Source organism: Lithobates pipiens, unplaced genomic scaffold (genome assembly GCF_037356315.1).
Source record: "Lithobates pipiens isolate NorthernLeopardFrog02 unplaced genomic scaffold, aLitPip1_a1.2 Scaffold_22, whole genome shotgun sequence".
Taxonomy (NCBI): domain Eukaryota; kingdom Metazoa; phylum Chordata; class Amphibia; order Anura; family Ranidae; genus Lithobates; species Lithobates pipiens.
Genome location: NW_027507784.1, coordinates 348,321,812 through 348,340,894, shown reverse-complemented (window position 1 = coordinate 348,340,894; position 19,083 = coordinate 348,321,812). Strand labels below are relative to the sequence as shown.

At 48.0% G+C, this 19,083-nt stretch overlaps 2 protein-coding genes across 3 annotated transcripts in view; both read left to right on the top strand.

The window, feature by feature from the left end:
- The window catches only part of LOC143925145 (protein mono-ADP-ribosyltransferase PARP14-like), a 316,169-nt gene that overhangs the window by 36,858 nt on the left and 260,228 nt on the right, over positions 1–19,083 (top strand). The gene's annotated exons all lie outside the window — the stretch shown is intronic.
- Positions 1–19,083, top strand: part of LOC143925146 (E3 ubiquitin-protein ligase DTX3L-like) — an 84,489-nt gene that overhangs the window by 46,213 nt on the left and 19,193 nt on the right. For both annotated transcript variants that reach the window (XM_077449764.1, XM_077449765.1), the window contains 2 exons: positions 1,362–1,395; positions 12,533–12,852. In XM_077449764.1, the coding sequence (XP_077305890.1) occupies positions 1,362–1,395; positions 12,533–12,852 (354 nt within the window). The remainder of the gene's footprint in view (positions 1–1,361; positions 1,396–12,532; positions 12,853–19,083) is intronic.

Genomic DNA, 19,083 nt, shown 5'->3' with positions numbered 1-19,083 from the left:
TATATATTGTACATTCAATACAAAGCAGTAAAGGGAAAACTCATTGGCTCTGGTAAGGCACATCTCATACAAACATACAGTAAGAGGCCATTGTGAAAATATAGGAGATAATTACACGGAGTTCACATTAGGGGTTAATTCAAGAGATCCAGTCAATTATTTATGAGTGGAGGAAGTCGAGTCTTTGGCTTTCTCTGGATTCTTTAGTCTCAGATTGGGGCCTGGATCTTGAAGGTTCCAAAGTTTCTTGGGTGGGATGGAACCTTCAATCCGGTGCCCGGATTTTACTGAGTGCCTGCAGCCGGTGTAAGTACACAGGTCCGCAGGGTCATTCGGGCTTGAAGATAGCTCCCAACTCCCATATTGGAGACAGGAGGTCTCACACAGAGGGGTCAGAGGAGATTGACTGGAGATCTCATCCCAAGAGTCAGGGCAGTTCCTATCTGGGTGTCAGGAGAACCCCCATGGGGGGGGGGGGGTGTGTTGCGCAGCAAGGCACTGCAACTAAAGGCTAAGTGAGCCAAGTGAACCAGAAGAGCTGGGCAATACAGTCAGAGGGACTGGTAAGGAGACCAGTGGTGCTACTGACAAGGAGGCCCGGTGGCTCAGCATGTTGATGTGGAAAAACCCTTGGGTGGGCAACTGATATGTAAAAGTGGGCTGCCATACCCTAAAATACAGTTTGGACTGGCACACCTCATTGGGGAAAAAGCATCTTCCACATGAGTATAATCACCTCAATACCACAGGCAGTATATACAGGACAATACTCAGCCCAGCACAACTTAACATCTGGATTGCTAGATTAGCATTCTAGTAGTATGAATTTAAAAAAAAAAAAAAAAAATTAAATCAGATTATCGGCTCTGGGTTAAGCTTTGTAGATTTTCTTCCTGTGAGTAAATATTTCTCTATGATTGTAATATCTCCTGGACCTGTTCCCATGCACAATAGGGTGTCCGTCTCTTGCATCCTCCATGAGGTGTGCAGAGATGCCACCATTAGAGTCCCCCAGAGATATGAGAAACTATCAGTATGAGGTTTATCTCTCCTGTCTTTGTGCGGATGTATAAATAATGAGACACAAATCCTGCTGATGTAATGATTTGTCTATTTATTATAATAAACTATGAGTAAATTTTATAAATTATTATTTTTTGATTATTACACGATACCGCAATAGTCCCTATTTCCCACTCAACCATCAGGAAACCCTCTAATTTTGAGTCGTTTTCTTTGAGGTTTTGAGCACATGCTCATTTTTCCTTCATAGATATTCTGTGGGACGATGGTATCTTATTTGAAACTGAGGCTTGTACATTATTTATGATGTAATGATTGGTCATCTCTGTGTTTTGTAGGACTATGGAGCATCTGGATCCTCGGCTGAAAAAGGTATTATACGCTCATTGTGGTATATTGGCCTTGGATCTGGAATGTTTGGCTGACTGTTGCAAAGGAAAGATGTTTAGCCATACACACAGTGCTTTTGGCCGGACCATTCTACTACATTCAGATTTTGGAGTGCAGCTCAGGTTGTATGTTTTTGGTCTATTGTCCTTCTAGATCAGGGATATGCAATTAGCGGACCTCCAGCTGTTGCAAAACTACAAGTCCCATCATGCCTCTGCCTCTTGGTGTCATGCTTGTGGCTGTCAGAGTCTTGCTCTGTCTCATGGGACTTGAAGTTCTGCAACAGCTGGAGGTCCGCTAATTGCAAATCCCTGTTCTAGAAGATGAACCTCTAGTACAGTGATGGTGGACCTTTTGTGAGCCAGAGTTCCCGAACCGCAACACAAAACCAACTCCATTTATTTCAAAGTGCCAACACTGCAATTACTTTCAAAGTTTTTTTATTGAGTTTACAAGACAGAGGAAACAATACAGTACAGTTATCGCTCATTACGTGATGAAGACATAAGACACAGTCATCAGACTCATAAATGTTTACTCAGAACACAACACGGAACTAGGAGTCTAGTATTCTTAACCCTGACCTCCATTCTCAATCACATACCTAATCTTCAGGTTTTACCTGAGTAACACCTACCGGGCCCCACCAGCACCCCTTCTGGGATCACACTGTGCAGGGTGGGAGCCCTGTGGTGTCCTGTCTCCTGCAAAATGGATGGAGGACATCAACTGTAATGTAGGAGGGGGACTCACTCGGGGGGTTTGTCCTACGCTCCAACTCCTCATCCCTCCAGATCTGACCGGCTAATAAAACTGGGGTGTGTAAGAGTTCCTGGAGGTTGAGGGAACGAACGGGAACTTGTACAGACAGACAGGGGATGGGGGGCAGGGGAAGACGGGGGAGGGGTGGAGGGGGGGGGGAAGCGTGCCCGCGGGCGTGTACCATCCACATCCAAGAGAGGTCCGGGGACCTAGGGCTGGACTCCTGGAATCAGAGATATGCCCATGTATTGCGCCCAAGGCTCCCATGTAGCTTCGAACTGGGCTGTAGTGTCTAGTAATATTCCAGTAAGTTTCTCTTGCAACATTATCCAAGAAATTTTTTTTTAACGGCAGCTGCTAATGAGACTCTAGGGAGTTTCCACGCTTTGGCTATTGTCATTTTGGCGCCCAGGAATATAAATTGAATTAGTTTACGAGTATGCTTCGGGGTCTTCGGGAGATTAGCATTAAGGAGAGCAATGGCAAGGCTTCTTGGGACTAACACTGCAATTAAACCAGAATACTGAGGGTTTTAGTTTAGAAAATGGTTTTGTAACCATCTTTGACTATGCTGTGCATGTTTGACAGTGGAATGCATGTGTATGGTGCCTGGGCCCTTGAGTGTTTTTTTTTTTTTTTTTTTTAGGGTGACAACATTGTCTATCCTTTTTTATTTACCGTTTTGGAGGATTGTCATAATACATAGCTGTAATCGGATCACTGCTCCTCATGACGGAGCCCAATGATTTCTGATGTGTCCCGTGCCCTCAGACATCACAGCGCACTCTCATCAGGTTCTGTATATACTCACTAGGAGTCCAGCAGAAGTTTGTCAGTCTCCTCGGGGCTGACACTCTGTTGTCAGATAAAGTTGATCTGAGCTTCAGCACATTGTCCTCCTCCACCTGCCTCTTCATAACCGCCTTCTGAGCTTTGCTCTCCTTGGGTTTCCACAACGGGCTTTGGTGCCTCCAGCTTCCCCAATGCCCTTGTGTGCTGCTTCGCAGGTGCCCACTTCACCAGAGAATCCTTAGGTTTTACCATCTTGGCTCTGGGTTGTTGTCCTTGTCCCCCCCCCCCCCCCCCAGGACAATAAGAAGCCTTGGTGGAGTACTAATGCCTCGTACACATGGTCGGCTTTTCCAATGGAAAATGTGCGATGGGAGCTTGTTGTCCGAAATTCCAACCATGTGTGGGGTCCATCGGACATCTTCCATCGGAATTTCAAATTTTCCGGCAACAAATTCCGTTCTCGTAAATTCCGATCGTGTGTACACAATTCCGATGCACATAATTCCATGTATGCCCGGAATCAAGCAGAAGAGCCGCACAGGTTATTGAACTTTGCAATGTGGGTACTCCTGCGCTAAAATGGTTTTGTAAATATATTTAGATAACAGGTGCTGCATACACCGTGTGGACCAAACTCATGTCCAAATTTATGTGAAATATGAAGGGGGAGTGGTGATGCGCTCCTATTTAGTGTGTGTTTTTTGTAATATGTTAGCACAATATTAACAAAATAATATATTTATCTACCTAATATATACCGCAATAGTAGATAGAGTGCAAAATAAGCAAAAAATTCATTAATAAATATGTGAAAGAAAATATAGTAATTATGACACTTGTGCAAATAGCAAAATAATTAAACCAATTCCTAGGTGATGTAGATATTATCCACATTAAAAGTGTAACTAAAGGTGATTATATCACTGTGCAAAATATATGACGCATGCGTGAATAGTTCATATAGTGACTGGTATGGCAAAAAAGAAATTGACAATAAAATTAAAATTATAAAAACCAACAGAAAAATAATAATTTAAATCTTCTAGCTAAACCAATGTTCAGTGCGGTAATGGACTTTAAAATCCTTAGTCCAATGTGCAAAATAAGTGCAACCGTGCAAAGTGTATCACTGGAACACTGTGTATCGCTGTCTTTAGCTTTTAAGGTGACACTGTGCCTTTAAGTGCAAACACAAGAGTAGATCTTCACTGACACCCATGGTAAAAATGAATGTTTACCTTACTGCTGTAAGGTAAACAGCATATAGCAAAAAAAGGAGGAGGGGGAAGCTACCGGTGTCAGTGATGCTGAAGATCTACTCTTGTGTTTGCACTTAAAGGCACAGTGTCACCTTAAAAGCTAAAGACAGTGATACACAGTGTTCCAGTGATACACTTTGCACGGTTGCACTTATTTTGCACATTGGACTAAGGATTTTAAAGTCCATTACCGCACTGAACATTGGTTTAGCTAGAAGATTTAAATTATTATTTTTCTGTTGGTTTTTATAATTTTAATTTTATTGTCAATTTCTTTTTTGCCATACCAGTCACTATATTACTATATTTTCTTTCACATATTTATTAATGAATTTTTTGCTTATTTTGCACTCTATCTACTATTGCGGTATATATTAGGTAGATAAATATATTATTTTGTTAATATTGTGCTAACATATTACAAAAAACACACACTAAATAGGAGCGCATCACCACTCCCCCTTCATATTTCAGGTTATTGAACTTAATTTTTCTTGGTTCGTCATACGTGTTGTACGCCGCGGCGTTCTTGACGTTCGCAATTTCCGACAAGATTTGTGTGACCGTGTGTACGCAAGACAAGTTTGAGCCGACATCCGTCGGAAAAAAGCCATGGATTTTGTTATCGGAATGTCCGATCGTGTGTACGCGGCATTGCTCTTCCCTCCCCAGTCTTCACCCAGAAATTGGAGACTGCCCGGGGCGGATAGGTCACAGGACAGAGGAGAAGACTCTTTTTTTTTTGCTTTGTCTGGCCTTCTCTCACGTCACTGAGCATCCAGCAGGGGGTGCTGGAGAGCGCGGAGAGGGGAGAGCACAGAGTGAGGTTAATATGAAGGCTCACTCGCATGTAGAATTTTGAGGAAGGTGATGTGAAAGTGATGGCCGGTCAGTGCGTGCTCACGTGCCCACAGAGAGGGCTCTGCGTCCCAGCTGTGGCACGCGTGCCATAGGTTCACCATCACTGCTCTGGTAGATCAAGCAAAGCCTTTCCTGTATTTGTCTTAATCTCTCTCTCTCTCCTCTCTCTCTCCTCTCTCTCTCCTAGTCACAACATTATACCCCCACCACCATGCTTCACAGTTGAAAACGATTCCATTTACCCTGATAAAGAGACTATATGTTGTGAAACGTGTTGGGGAAAGAAGAAATATTTATGGAACTTTTTTTTTTTTTTGTGAAAAGTGTGTGTGTGTGTGTGTGTGTATATATATATATATATATATATATATATAATACTATATTATATTATATTAATTTTTTTTTTTTAAAGCCTACAATTTTTTTTTTTAGCATTTTCCAGAACAGTTCTGAAGAGTGGTGCCTGGTGACCTATACTATAAGGGCACTGGAATTTGCAAGGTGTTTGCCAGGTGTTCACCCTGATGAACACCCTGCCATGCACTGAGCACTACACAGTGCAATCTACACCCTGATTGGGCAAAGCTTTGCCCAATCAGGGTGCAATATAAGCTGGTTGTTAAGGAGCGGAACCGGAAAGGGCGTGGCATCCTTAACAACCATTGAGTCAGTAGATGTCAACGGGTTTCTCCGCTGACAGCTGAACAATTAAAAAAAAAAAGAAATGGCGTGGGGTCCCCCCAGTCCATACCAGGCCCTTCTGGTCTAGTATGGATTTGTAGGGGAGCCCTATGCCAAAACCCCCCCACCCAAATCTATACCAAACTATTATCTGGGCATGCAGCCCGGCAGGTCAGGAGGGGGGGGGGGTTGAGGATGAGTGTGTGCTCCCCCTTTCTGAATCCTACCAAGCCACATGCTTTGGAGAAGGGGGGGACAATGGCCTCTTCCCGACAACCCTGGGCTGTGGTTGTTGGGGTCTGTGGGTGGGGGCTTAACAGGAATCTTGATGCCCCCAGAAAACAACCCCACCCATGTGCATGGGCATCGGGTAGTACCCCTACTCATTCACCAAAAAAGTGGCACAAAGAAATAGTTTTTGACAAATCTCTTATTAAAAAAAAATATAACAGTGCCCTTTGTAAATCCTTCACGCCGCCTGCCTTCTGGGGGGCCTCGCGCCATATGCCCGCTCTGCGCTTTGACAGTTCTTATATAGGCAAGGCCAGGGCCACCTGGCTACATTTATCACGTAGTCAGTCAGATTTAGTGGACGGTCCGCAATAGTCATATGTGAAAGCATCCTGCAGCACTTTAACCGCTTGCCTACCATGCTATAGCCGGATGACAGCTACAGAGCGGTCATCCAGTTCTGGGAGGACGTCCATTAATGTCCTCTCAGAACCACACCCCCGTGGGCACAGCTGATCACAGATCAGGGTAAACTGAGGATGAACACTTGCCTGGTTATCGGCATTCCTTTCCTGACTCTGTCACAGCGTTAGGAGAGAAAGGAGACCTCTACACATCAGTGTCCTGATTATCAGTGCCACCTCACCAGTGCCACCTATCAGTGCTGCCTATTAGTGCCCATCAGTGCCGCCTCCCCAGTGCCCACCAGTGCTGACTATTAGTGCATATGAGTGCCGCCTCATCGGTGCTCACCAGTGCAACCTATCAGCGCACATTAGTGAAGGAGTAAAATGACCTGTTTGCAAAGTTTTTATAACAGAAAATAAGAGAAACGTACGTATATAGATGTATATATATATATTTTTTTCTACATTTTTGGTTTCTTCCTTTGTTTAACAAAAGAAAAACCAAGTAGTGATTAAGGCTTCATGCACACGAGACGCAGATGCAAACGCTGCTGGACACATGCTGAAACTGGCGTTTAGAAATGCGCGTTTTGCCGCGATTTTTACCGCGATTTAGCGGCGTTTTACCACGTTTGCATCTAGAAGCGTTTAGTTAAGCTAACATCATAGACCCTCCCCAGCTCAAAAAAACAGTATTATTAACTATTTCAGCAATTTTGTGAGACCAGAGTGAGTAGCAGCAGCTGTGAGAGCTGCAGTGTACTTGTATTTAGCGTGTCACTTGCCACGTGACTTGCCACGTGACTTGCCACATCACCTGCCACGTCACTTGCCATGTCATCTGCCACAAGTTGTGGATTGTCCAACTGCCACGTCACCTGCCACAAGTTGTGGATTGTCCACTTGCCACGTGACTTGCCACATCACCTGCCACGTCACTTGCCACGTCACCTGCCACAAGTTTTGGATTGTCCACTTGCCACGCCACTTGCCACAAGTTGTAGATTGTCCACTTGCCACGTCACTTGCCACATCACCTGCCACGTCACTTGCCACAAAATGTGGATTGTCCACTTTCCATGTCACCTGCCATGCCACCTGCCACAAGTTGTGGATTGTCCACTTGCCACGTCACCAGCCACATCACCTGCCACAAGTTGTGGATTGTCCACTTGCCACATCACTTTCCACGTCACCTGCCACGTCACCTGCCACAAGTTGTGGATTGTCCACTTGCCACGTCCCTTGCTACGTCCCCTGCCACATTACCTGCCACAAGTGGATTGTCCACTTGCCACATCACTTGCCACATCACCTGCCACAAGTTGTGGATTGTCCACTTGCCACATCACCTGACACAAGTTGTGGATTGTCCACTCGCCACGTCACTTGCCACATCCCCTGCCACAAGTGGATTGTCCACTTGCCACGTCACTTGCCACGTCACCTGCCACAAGTTATGGATTGTCCACTTGCCACATCACATGCCAGTCACCTGCCACAAGTTGTTGATTTTTCACTTGCCACGTCACCTGCCAGGTCACTTGCCGCGTCACCTGCCAGGTCACTTGCCACGTCACCTGCCACAAGTTGTGGATTGTCCACTTTCCACGTCACTTGCCACTTCACCTGCCACGTCACTTGCCACAAGTTGTGGATTGTCCACTTGCCACATCACTTGCCACCTGCCATGTTACTTGCCACAAGTTGTGGATTGTCCACTTGCCACGTCACCTGCCACGTCACTTGCCACAAGTTGTGGATTGTCCACTTGCCACGTCACTTGCCACCTGCAATGTCACTTGCCACAAGTTGTGGATTGTCCACTTGCAATTGCAATTGTTTAAACTATTTTTCTAATGGTTTTTCATCATTTGCAATCATTTTTGAGATTTTTAATGTAAAAAAAAGTCACCTTTAAAAACGCTTATAAACGAAAACGCGGCAAAACGCGGTAGCAGCGTTTTGCCGCGTTTTCCGTTTGAAACGTGGAAATTTTTGCTTCTGAACGCATTTTTTTGCTTCTGGAAAAACGAGATTAAACGCAACTGCATAAAAACGAGACTGTGTGCATGGACACATAGGATAACATTGAATGAGTTCAGGGGCAGTTGAAAAAACTGTCCAACTGCATCTGAACGCGCGTTTAACTGCGTCTCGTGTGCATGAGGCCTAAATACCACCAAAAGAAAGCTCTATTTGTGGGAAAAATTTGATACAAATGTCACCTGTGTACAGTGTTACATGGCCGCGTAATTGTCATTCAAAGTGCGACATCGCTGAAAGCTGAACATTTTGCCTGGGCAGGAAGGGGGAGGGGGGGTGCCCGGTAGGCAAGTGGTTAAGTTAGCCATCTTCCCCGAACAGTCTCTCTCCACCCGGAGTCATTAGTACTGGCTGGGATCTCTGCAGTCACCTCCTCCATAGGTACACTTCTTCTGGGACCACCCAGGGGAAAGCCTCACTCTGGGAACTTTTGGACTGGTCTGAATGGCCTTTTCCATCCGCCCCAAAATTTAAATGGGAGGAGCCTGTGATACTTCTGTACATGGGAGGAGCCTGTGATACTTATGTACATGGGAGGAGCCTGTGATACTCATGTGCATGGGAGGAGCCTTTGATACTTCTGTACATGGGAGGAGCCTGTGATACTTATGTACATGGGAGGAGCCTGTGATACCTATATACATGGGAGGAGCCCGTGATACTTCTGTACATGGGAGGAGCCTGTGATACTTCTGTACATGGGAGGAGCCTGTGATACTTGTGTACATGGGAGGAGCCTGTGATACTTGTGTACGTGGGAGGAGCCTGTGATACTTGTGTACGTGGGAGGAGCCTGTGATACTTGTGTACGTGGGAGGAGCCTGTGATACTTATGTACATGGGAAATTTTTAATAAATTTGTAAAGATTTCAAACAAACTTCTCTCACACTTTTTTAAATGTAAAAGATGATGTTATGCCAAGTAAATAGATACCTAACATGTAATGCGTTAAATTTTGCAAGCTCGTTGAATGGCAGAAAACTACGGTACTTAAAAAATCCATATAAGTTGCAGAGAAAGTCTAGAGCTAGAATGATTGCTCTCGCTATGGCGTTTGTGACTAATAACTCGCGTGTGGTGTGATCACTGTTTACATATGAATTTGCCACTGTACATGAGGGGAAGGGGGTGCTTTAACTTTTTTTTTTTATTCTTTTTTTTTTTTTTACTTTTATTTTATTAAATTTATTTTTATTTTTACACTGTTCCTTTTTTCAAAAAAAAAAAAAAAATTTAGTTTATTCCTATTGCAAGAAATGTAAACATCCCTTGTAATAGAAATAAGTGATGACAGGTCCTCTTTATAGAGAGATCAGGGGTCTATAAGTCATCTCTCCTCTACAATGGAAAGAATTTGATAAAAAAAAAAAAAAAAAAAAAAAAAACATTGATTCAAAGCTTTAAAAAAATAAAGGGTTTGTTTACATTGGACCGGAACCAGAGGTGATGTCCGGTCCTCCTAGGCCATAGAGATGAGCAGAGGCCATCTTTCCTTCTTCTCTGTGGTCAGCCGGCACATCCGCCGAATTAGTTCCCAGACCCACTGATCATCCCGGTACGCACTAGAACCATCAGAAAGCAGCGGGAAGGGGGGGGGGGCAACCCCCGAACCCCTCCTGCCACTTCTAAAAGTGATCCAGCAGCTAATTAGCCACTTGGATCTGTTTTAGCAGTTAGAGAATCTCTGGCTGAAAAAAAAAAACACGTACCAGGGTGATGGCATATTACTGCAGCCATAAGCCCGGTATTCCACTTCAAACTAAGGATTTATTTTACTATGGCCCAAGTGGGAAGATAAGAATTCTTCTCTCTCTTTCTCACTTTTAGTAGGCAGGGCTGTGCCACATACTGCAACTTGCCTGTGCAATATGTGGCACCGGTAGGGTGCGAACACGGGACCCCTAGAGTGGCTTCCTTATCCCCCCTCCCTTCCTTTGACCTATTTTTGCCACCAGTCGGGATGAGCTTCGTGTTCGAGTCGAACAAACGTTCGACTCCAACATCGGCTCTTCGCCTGTTCGGCGAATACCGAATGTTATGGGCCGTTCTCGCCAAATTCGTGTGGCGCTCACGACCCACTATGCACTGCGCCATCGCAGTGCATTGCTGGCTCATGATTGGCCAAGCATGCACTGTGACCCCCGCATGCTTGGCCAATCACAGTGCCGGCAGCGAGGAGAGCCATGATTGGCCACAGGCAGGATGCCTGTGGCCAATCATAGCTCAGGCTGTGTAGTACACGCCCCACACTATATAAGACCGCCAGCGCGGCGGCCTTGTGTAGTGTGTTGGCGTCTGAAGCAGTTAGTGGGTGTTCTGTGTACCTTCAACACAGTATACACCGATCGTTATCGGCCGATTTTTCAATCTTGCTCTTCTGTAGTGGTTGTTGTCTGCGTACCCTGACCGCAGTATACACCGCTATATTCACCTCACCTATATAGCTAGCGATATATCTATCTTTTATAATAGAGCTTTCAGTCGGTGTTAGGAGATAGTGCGTGCTGTCTGCGTGCTCTGAACCCAGTATACACCGCTATATTCACCTACATAGCTGTTCTCTATTTGAGCCCAATTGTCATCTGCAGGAGTTATTGGAAGTTGTGTGTGCCTCTAGCACAGCACAGTATACATCTGTATATACCCCTTTATCTCTGGTGTTTTCTGGTTATTGTCTGTGTGCCCTGACCGCAGTATACACCACTATATTCACCTCACCTATATAGCTAGTGATCTATCTTTTATAATAGAGCTTGCAGTCAGTAGTGTTAGGATAGTGCGTGCTGTCTGCGTGCTCTGTACCCAGTACATACCGCTATAATCCACCTACATAGCTGTTCTCTATTTGAGCCCACTTGCTATCTGCTGGAGTTATTGAAAGTTGTGTGTGCCTCCAGCACAGCACAGTATACATCTGTATATACCCCTTTATCTCTGGTGTTCTATAATAAAGGCATCTGCAGGAGTTAGTGGGTGTTGTGTGCCTCCAGCACAATATACACGCTCCACACTATATAAGGCTGCCAGTGAGGCCCGGCCTTGTGTAGTGTGTTGGCGTCTGTAGGAGTTAGTGGGTGTTCTGTGTACCTTCAACACAGTACACACCGATCGTTATCGGCCGATTTTGCGTTCTTGCTCCTCTGTAATTGAGCTGTTAGCAATCTGCAGGAGTTTGTGCCTGTTGTCTGCGTGCCCTGACCACAGTATACACCGTTATATCCACCTATATAGCTAGCTATATTGCTCTTCTGTAATAGAGCTTGCAGTCAGTTGTAGGAGATTGTGCGTGCTGTCTGCGTGCCCTGACCGCACTATACACCATTATATCCACCTATATAGCTAACTATCTTGCTCGTTTTAAATAGAGCTTTCAGTCAGTTGTAGGAGATTCTGTGTGCTCTGAGCTAGCTATATTGCAAAAAAATGCAAGCAGTTTGAAATGACTTTTTTTCCGTTAAATGTCATTTTGTGCAGGGACTGTTCTAAACACGGGAAACACGTGGCACTTCACAGGCATACTACAGACACCCCCCAGGCACCATATTTAAAGGAATATTTCACTTTTTTTTTCACTTTAATCGTCATTAAAATCAGTGCTCCCGCCAAAACGGCCGTTTTAAAAAACATTTTAGGCATTGACCCATGTCCCCTGGGGCAGGAGCCAGGTCCCCAAACCCTTTTTAGGACAGCATCTTGCATATTAGCCATTAAAATTAAGACTTTTAATTTCGAACGTTCGAGTCCCATAGACTTCAATGGGGTTCTAAAGTTCGTACGAATTTGCAAAGTTCTGGTGCGAACCAAACCGGGGGGGGGGGGGGGGTGTTCGGCTCATCCCTAACCACCAGTAGTCAGGTATTCTCCTCTCGGAGTACATGACTTCCACCTTCTGAATGTCTCGTGCCATAGTGATGTCTCTGGTTCCTAGTGATTTTGATAGGCTGAACATTGTAGAGAGGTCACTGTGATGTGGTGTGTTCAGGTGTTGGGGACATATTTATATGCCAAATGTGTTCCTTCCCGGAGGAGTCAGAAGCTGTGCTCAAAAATATGTTTCCTTTTTTTTTTTGTGCATCTAGGTTACAAACAAGAAAACTATCAATACTCAGATATTCAGACGGGAGAAAATTCTTCACTGACAGGTTCCGGCTCAATGGATGGAGGTCCCAAAAGACATAGAGATGGTTTCACCAGCCGAGGAGGAGACGACTACAGAAGGGATGGTGCAATTGATAGGAATGAGCAAGATCCTAACACTTCTGTACCAACACCATTGAGAGTGAATGGAGAGAAGAGTCTGGATCAATTCTTGCACGGGAATGAGCACGGAAGGAACTCATTAGGATGCCATATGAGCCCCGAGGAACCTGTGAGGAACCGTCCTTCTTCCCCCCCAGAGGTACATATGTGTGTTCATTGTTGGGGTGGAATTTGTTGGGTGATATGGGTGGGGCTCTACCTGTCCTCACCTTACATTCTAAAGGGATAACTGCGAGAGGTGCTGGCAATCCAAAACTTGCTTGTACCGAGAAGAGGAAACACTTATTGGCTCTGGTAAGGCAACTCCCCTGCAAGCAGGACAATCCTCCTCCAATGGGTAGTGAGAAAGTCATTGAAGGCATATCCCAACAGAAGGAGCACCAGACCAAATCTGGGAAAGTCCTAACTGATTTACTGGTTTACAATATACGTTTTGGGGGTCAAAGTTCTCCCCCTTCATGACAAAAGTATAGATATAAATATATTATGGGCACTACAATAATACATTTCTGTGTGATCAATCATATAAAAATATATAAATGATCATTGGGGATTAGCCAAATTGCCCTGGGATTGGTTCAAGCTGGGTCCAGTGAACTACAAAGACGGTTGTAAACCTCAGACATGAAAGATGAACAGAGCATACTCATACGCTCTATAGTGTGTACTTGTCTTAGTCCAGAGCACTAATGCCCCATACACACGATTGGAATTTCCATTGGAAAAGTGTCATGTCTGTCTGCTGCCTCCTTCCTCTGCTATCTTCAGTCACTTCTGACAAGTTTTCCTGACACCAAGAGAAAACAGGAGACAGGAGAGGGAGCTCCAGTACACAGCCTGTTATTGACAGCCTCAGCTCTGTTGCTGTGTGAAAGGGGGGCTTGTCCCTTCCATCTAATCGGTTCTCGCTGAGCTCTGCAGAATGTAACTTCTGCTCTCCGCCTCCTTTTTTCTGACAGCTCATACAAACATTGTAAATTCAGTACTTGGAACGGATATAGAGAAGAGAAGCCTGCAGATAAACATGTACAACTTAGGAGGATTTGTTTCCTCTTTGTGTATCACCTGAGGCCGGTCACCTCACTGGGGATATGGAGCGTTTACATCCACTTTAAATGTCTACATTTGGGCAGTGATGTCATGGTTATCCCCACCCCTTTGCTTATGGAGTCAGGGACTCCCAGCCATATAGCCGTTTGCCTGTGGCTGTTCACTAGGGAACCAGTGACGGTGGGAAACTTTCACCAGAAATACCATTTCTATATATGATGTTCGGTTCCCACTCAACTGACCGCCGGATGGGCAAAATGAAACCATATGACCAGCCAAAGTGGTTTGGACCAAACCATCATTTCATCTGTAATAGTCATATATAAGTGAAGCGCACTACTCCCTTGGGAGCTGCTGGGTAGTTCATTACAGTAGATGCTGGTGTAACCCCCGCTCCTTCCACCCCGCTGTAGTAATGCAGATAAACATGTACAACTTACAAATCACAGACACAGTTCAACCGTTGAAACAATAACTTTTATTCTTGATGCTGCAGTCCATGTTGTGTGACTAGTGCAGGACAAGTATAAGTTGCCTCCTTGATTGTGCTGCACGAGTAGAAAGAACCCTTTCCCTTAATGAACTGGCCCATGCCTCTCTGAAAGATATGCGGTACTGATGAAATGCTGGAAGTCCCAGGCCTCACCTGCGATTTCTTCCCAGGCCAGCTCAGGAAAGTCCAGGCGTCCCCAGTCTACTCAGGTCGGTTTGCAGCTACATCCAGCTTCTTGAATGGTGAAACTTTCCAGCACTGGTGTCTCCGAACCCCCCCAGGCTTTCCGGCTGAGTTCCGTGGCTTTCCAGTGCTGGGGTCTCCGAACCCCCCCCCCCCAGGCTTTCCGGCTGAGTTCCGTGGCTTTACAGTGCTGGGGTCTCCGAACCCCCCAGGCTTTCCGGCTGAGTTCCGTGGCTTTCCAGTGCTGGGGTCTCCAAACCCCCCCCCAGGCTTTCTGCCTGAGTTCCGTGGCTTTCCAGTGCTGGGGTCTCCGAACCCCCTCAGGGTTTCCGTCTCCGAACCCCCCCAGGCTTTCCGGCTGAGTTCTGTTGCTTTCCAGCGCTGGGGTCTCTGAACCCCCCAGGCCTTCCAGGTGTCCCCAGTCTACTCAGGTCGGTTTTCAGCTACCTCCAGCTTCTTGAATGGTGAAACGGACTTTCGTGGCTTTCCAGCGCTGGGGTCTCCGAACCCCCCCCAGGCTTTCCAGCTGAGTTCCGTGGCTTTCCAGCACTGGGGTCTCCAAACCCCCCCAGGCTTTCCGGCTGAGTTCCATGGCTTTCCAGCACTGGGGTCTCCAAACCCCCCAGGCTTTCCGGCTGAGTTCCGTGGTTTTCCAGCGCTGGGGTCTCCGAACCCCCACAGGCTTTCTGGCTGAGTTCCGTGGCTTTCCAGCACTGGGGTCTCCTAACCCCCCCCCCCCAGGCTTTCTGGCTGAGTTCCGTGGCTTTCCAGTGCTGGGGTCACCGAACCCCCCAGGCTTTCTGCCTGAGTTCCGTGGCTTTCCAGTGCTGGGATCTCCGAACCCCCCCCCCAGGCTTTCCGGCTGAGTTCCGTGGCTTTCCAGCGCTGGGGTCTCCGAAGCCCCCCAGGCTTTCCGGCTGAGTTCCGTGGTTTTCCAGCACTGGGGTCTCCGAACCCCCCCAGGCTTTCCGGCTGAGTTCCGTGGCTTTCCAGTGCTGGGGTCTCCGAACCCCCCCCCCCAGGCTTTCCGGCTGAGTTCCGTGGCTTAACAGTGCTGGGGTCTCCGAACCCCCCAGGCTTTCCGGCTGAGTTCCGTGGCTTTCCAGTGCTGGGGTCTCCAAACCCCCCCCAGGCTTTCTGCCTGAGTTCCGTGGCTTTCCAGTGCTGGGGTCTCCGAACCCCCTCAGGGTTTCCGTCTCCGAACCCCCCCAGGCTTTCCGGCTGAGTTCTGTTGCTTTCCAGCGCTGGGGTCTCTGAACCCCCCAGGCCTTCCAGGTGTCCCCAGTCTACTCAGGTCGGTTTTCAGCTACCTCCAGCTTCTTGAATGGTGAAACGGACTTTCGTGGCTTTCCAGCGCTGGGGTCTCCGAACCCCCCCCCCCCAGGCTTTCCAGCTGAGTTCCGTGGCTTTCCAGCACTGGGGTCTCCAAACCCCCCCAGGCTTTCCGGCTGAGTTCCATGGCTTTCCAGCACTGGGGTCTCCAAACCCCCCCAGGCTTTCCGGCTGAGTTCCGTGGTTTTCCAGCGCTGGGGTCTCCGAACCCCCACAGGCTTTCTGGCTGAGTTCCGTGGCTTTCCAGCACTGGGGTCTCCTAACCCCCCCCCCCAGGCTTTCTGGCTGAGTTCCGTGGCTTTCCAGTGCTGGGGTCACCGAACCCCCCAGGCTTTCTGCCTGAGTTCCGTGGCTTTCCAGTGCTGGGATCTCCGAACCCCCCCCCCAGGCTTTCCGGCTGAGTTCCGTGGCTTTCCAGCGCTGGGGTCTCCGAAGCCCCCCAGGCTTTCCGGCTGAGTTCCGTGGTTTTCCAGCACTGGGGTCTCCGAACCCCCACAGGCTTTCTGGCTGAGTTCCGTGGCTTTCCAGCACTGGGGTCTCCTAACCCCCCCCCCAGGCTTTCTGGCTGAGTTCCGTGGCTTTCCAGTGCTGGGGTCACCGAACCCCCCAGGCTTTCTGCCTGAGTTCCGTGGCTTTCCAGTGCTGGGATCTCCGAAACCCCCCCCCCCCAGGCTTTCCGGCTGAGTTCCGTGGCTTTCCAGCGCTGGGGTCTCCGAACCCCCCCCCCCAGGCTTTCCGGCTGAGTTCCGTGGCTCTCCAGCGCTGGGGTCTCCGAACCCCTCCCCAGGCTTTCCAGCTGAGTTCCGTGGCTTTCCAGTGCTGGGGTCTCCGAACCCCCCAGGCTTTCCGGCTGAGTTCCGTGGCTTTCCAGCGCTGGGGTCTCCAAACCCCCCAGGCTTTCCGGCTGAGTTCCGTGGCTTTCCAGCGCTGGGATCTCCGAACCCCCCCCCCCCAGGCTTTCTGCCTGAGTTCCGTGGCTTTCCAGCGCTGAGGTCTCCGAACCCCCCCAGGCTTTCCGGCTGAGTTCCGTGGCTTTCCAGCGCTGGGGTCTCCGAACCCCCCCAGGCTTTCCAGCTGAGTTCCGTGGCTTTCCAGCACTGGGGTCTCCGAACCCCCCCCAGGCTTTCTGCCTGAGTTCCGTGGCTTTCCAGCGCTGGGGTCTCCGAACCCCCCCCCAGGCTTTCCAGCTGAGTTCCGTGGCTTTCTAGTGCTGGGGTCTCCGAACCCCCCCCCCCCAGGCTTTCCGGCTGAGTTCCGTGGCTTTCCAGCGCTGGGGTCTCCGAACCCCCCCAGGCTTTCTGCCTGAGTTTCGTGGCTTTCCAGTGCTGGGGTCTCCGAACCCCCCCCCCCAGGCTTTCCAGCTGAGTTCCGTGCCTTTCCAGCTCTGGAGTCTCCGAACCCACCCCTGCCCCAAACAAATTTATGATTGGGCAAGGGCCATACACACTGCCTGTCCCTCAGCCCCTGCACCCGCCTCCTTTCCAGAACTTGCTCTGGAGAAGCAAAGGAGGGTTTTCCAGGGTGATGAACAGGTGGTCACACCCCCCCTCTAACCTACAACTCCACCCTAACCCAAACCAAACCTCCAGACCTAAATGAAAAGAACAGTAAGGCACTGGCAATTTCTCCTATCCTTTATCTACTACTATGTTTCCCCAAAAATAAGACCTAGCATGATTGTCGGTGATGGCTGCAATATAAGCCCTACCCCTAAATAAGCCCTAGATAAAGTCCTTATAGGTCTAATTTTCAGGGTAGAGCTGTTCTGGGAAACGGGGTAGGGCTTATTTGGGGGATAAGGCTTATATTGAAGCCATCACCGACAATCACGCTAGGTCTTATTTTCGGGGGGAAAAGGGTAGCACCCACCCAAAAGTGGTGGGCGCTACATAAGTAATCATAGAATCCCTTCAAAGCATCACAAAAAGTTGCCTTTTTATATTTTGATTGATTTTTGATTATATACTCATTAGATTTATTTATCTATACGGTCTTGTTAATGCCGCCTTCAGTGACATTCCCAGTACCCCTTAGAGGTATGCCCTGTTAGAATGGAGGCTGTCCAACCAGAGCCATTGAGCTTGGGGCGTAATCTGGAATTTGAAGTCATCACCAAGATACATGTTGGGTCCGTCACAAAAGTAAAAATGTTGACAACATTAGACTAAAAGAGCTTGATTTGTGATATAACTGAAATTAGATGTTCAGTGTGTGGGGGGGGTTACGTAGAAGAGATCTTTTCCCCGTGCCATGACAGAACTGGAACAGGGATTGCTGATCCAGAATACTGTATATCCGATTGCTTTAGGGTAGAGGTCTCCAAACTGTGGCCCTGGGTCCAGATGCTGCCCTTTGATTGCTCTTATTTGGCCCTTAGGGCTCTATTGATCTTTTATTAAAAAAGAATCAAGCGACCAATTTTATACAAAAGTAAAAAACAAAACCATAGTATAAAACGTCAACAGAAAACAAAGAAATATACATCCATGTTCAGAATATATACAAAAATACATAATCCATTACCATTTTTAGAAAACTATTTACATAAAGCAGCAGAGAGGGCCTAATGCCGCATACACACGATCAAACAAGCGGGTGGAAAAGTCCGGCAAACTCAAGTCCGCCGGACAATCCCCCTGAGTGTAGCCTCCGGCATACTTTTTTTACCCGAAAGTACGGCGGACTTAGAAAGTAAGTTTTGCACTCCAATCTTCCCGCCGGACTTGCATTTCGGCGGACAATCCGGCTGTGTGTATGCCAGTCCGCCGTAGTTTTGAAATGAGCGGACTTTTCCCGCCCGGAGAAAAGTCCGCTCATTTTGAGCACGTCTCCAGGTAGGTGGGGCCCGCAAAGGATGCGTCGCTGGCCCCGCCACCTGGTATGGACTTAAAGGGGAACCCCAACGCCGAAAAAATCGGCGTGGTGGTCCCCCCCAGGTCCACATCAGACCCTTGTCCGAGCACGCTACCCGGCCGGCCAGGAAAGGGGGGGACGAGCGAGTGCCCCCCCCCCCTCCTGAGCCGTACCAGGCCGCGTGCCCTCAACATGGGGGGTACCTTGGGGAAGGGGGGGCCGCGCGGCCCCCCCACCTCAAAGCACCTTGTCCCCATGTTGATGAGGACAAGGGCCTCTTCCCGACAACCCTGGCCATTGGTTGTCGGGGTCTGCGGGCTGGGGGGCTTATCGGAATCCGGGAGCCCCCTTTAATAAGGGGCCCCTGGATACCGGCCCCCCACCCTATGTGAATGAGTATGGGGCACAATGTACCCCTACCCATTCACCTGTAAAATAAAGTACAAAAAAACACAACAC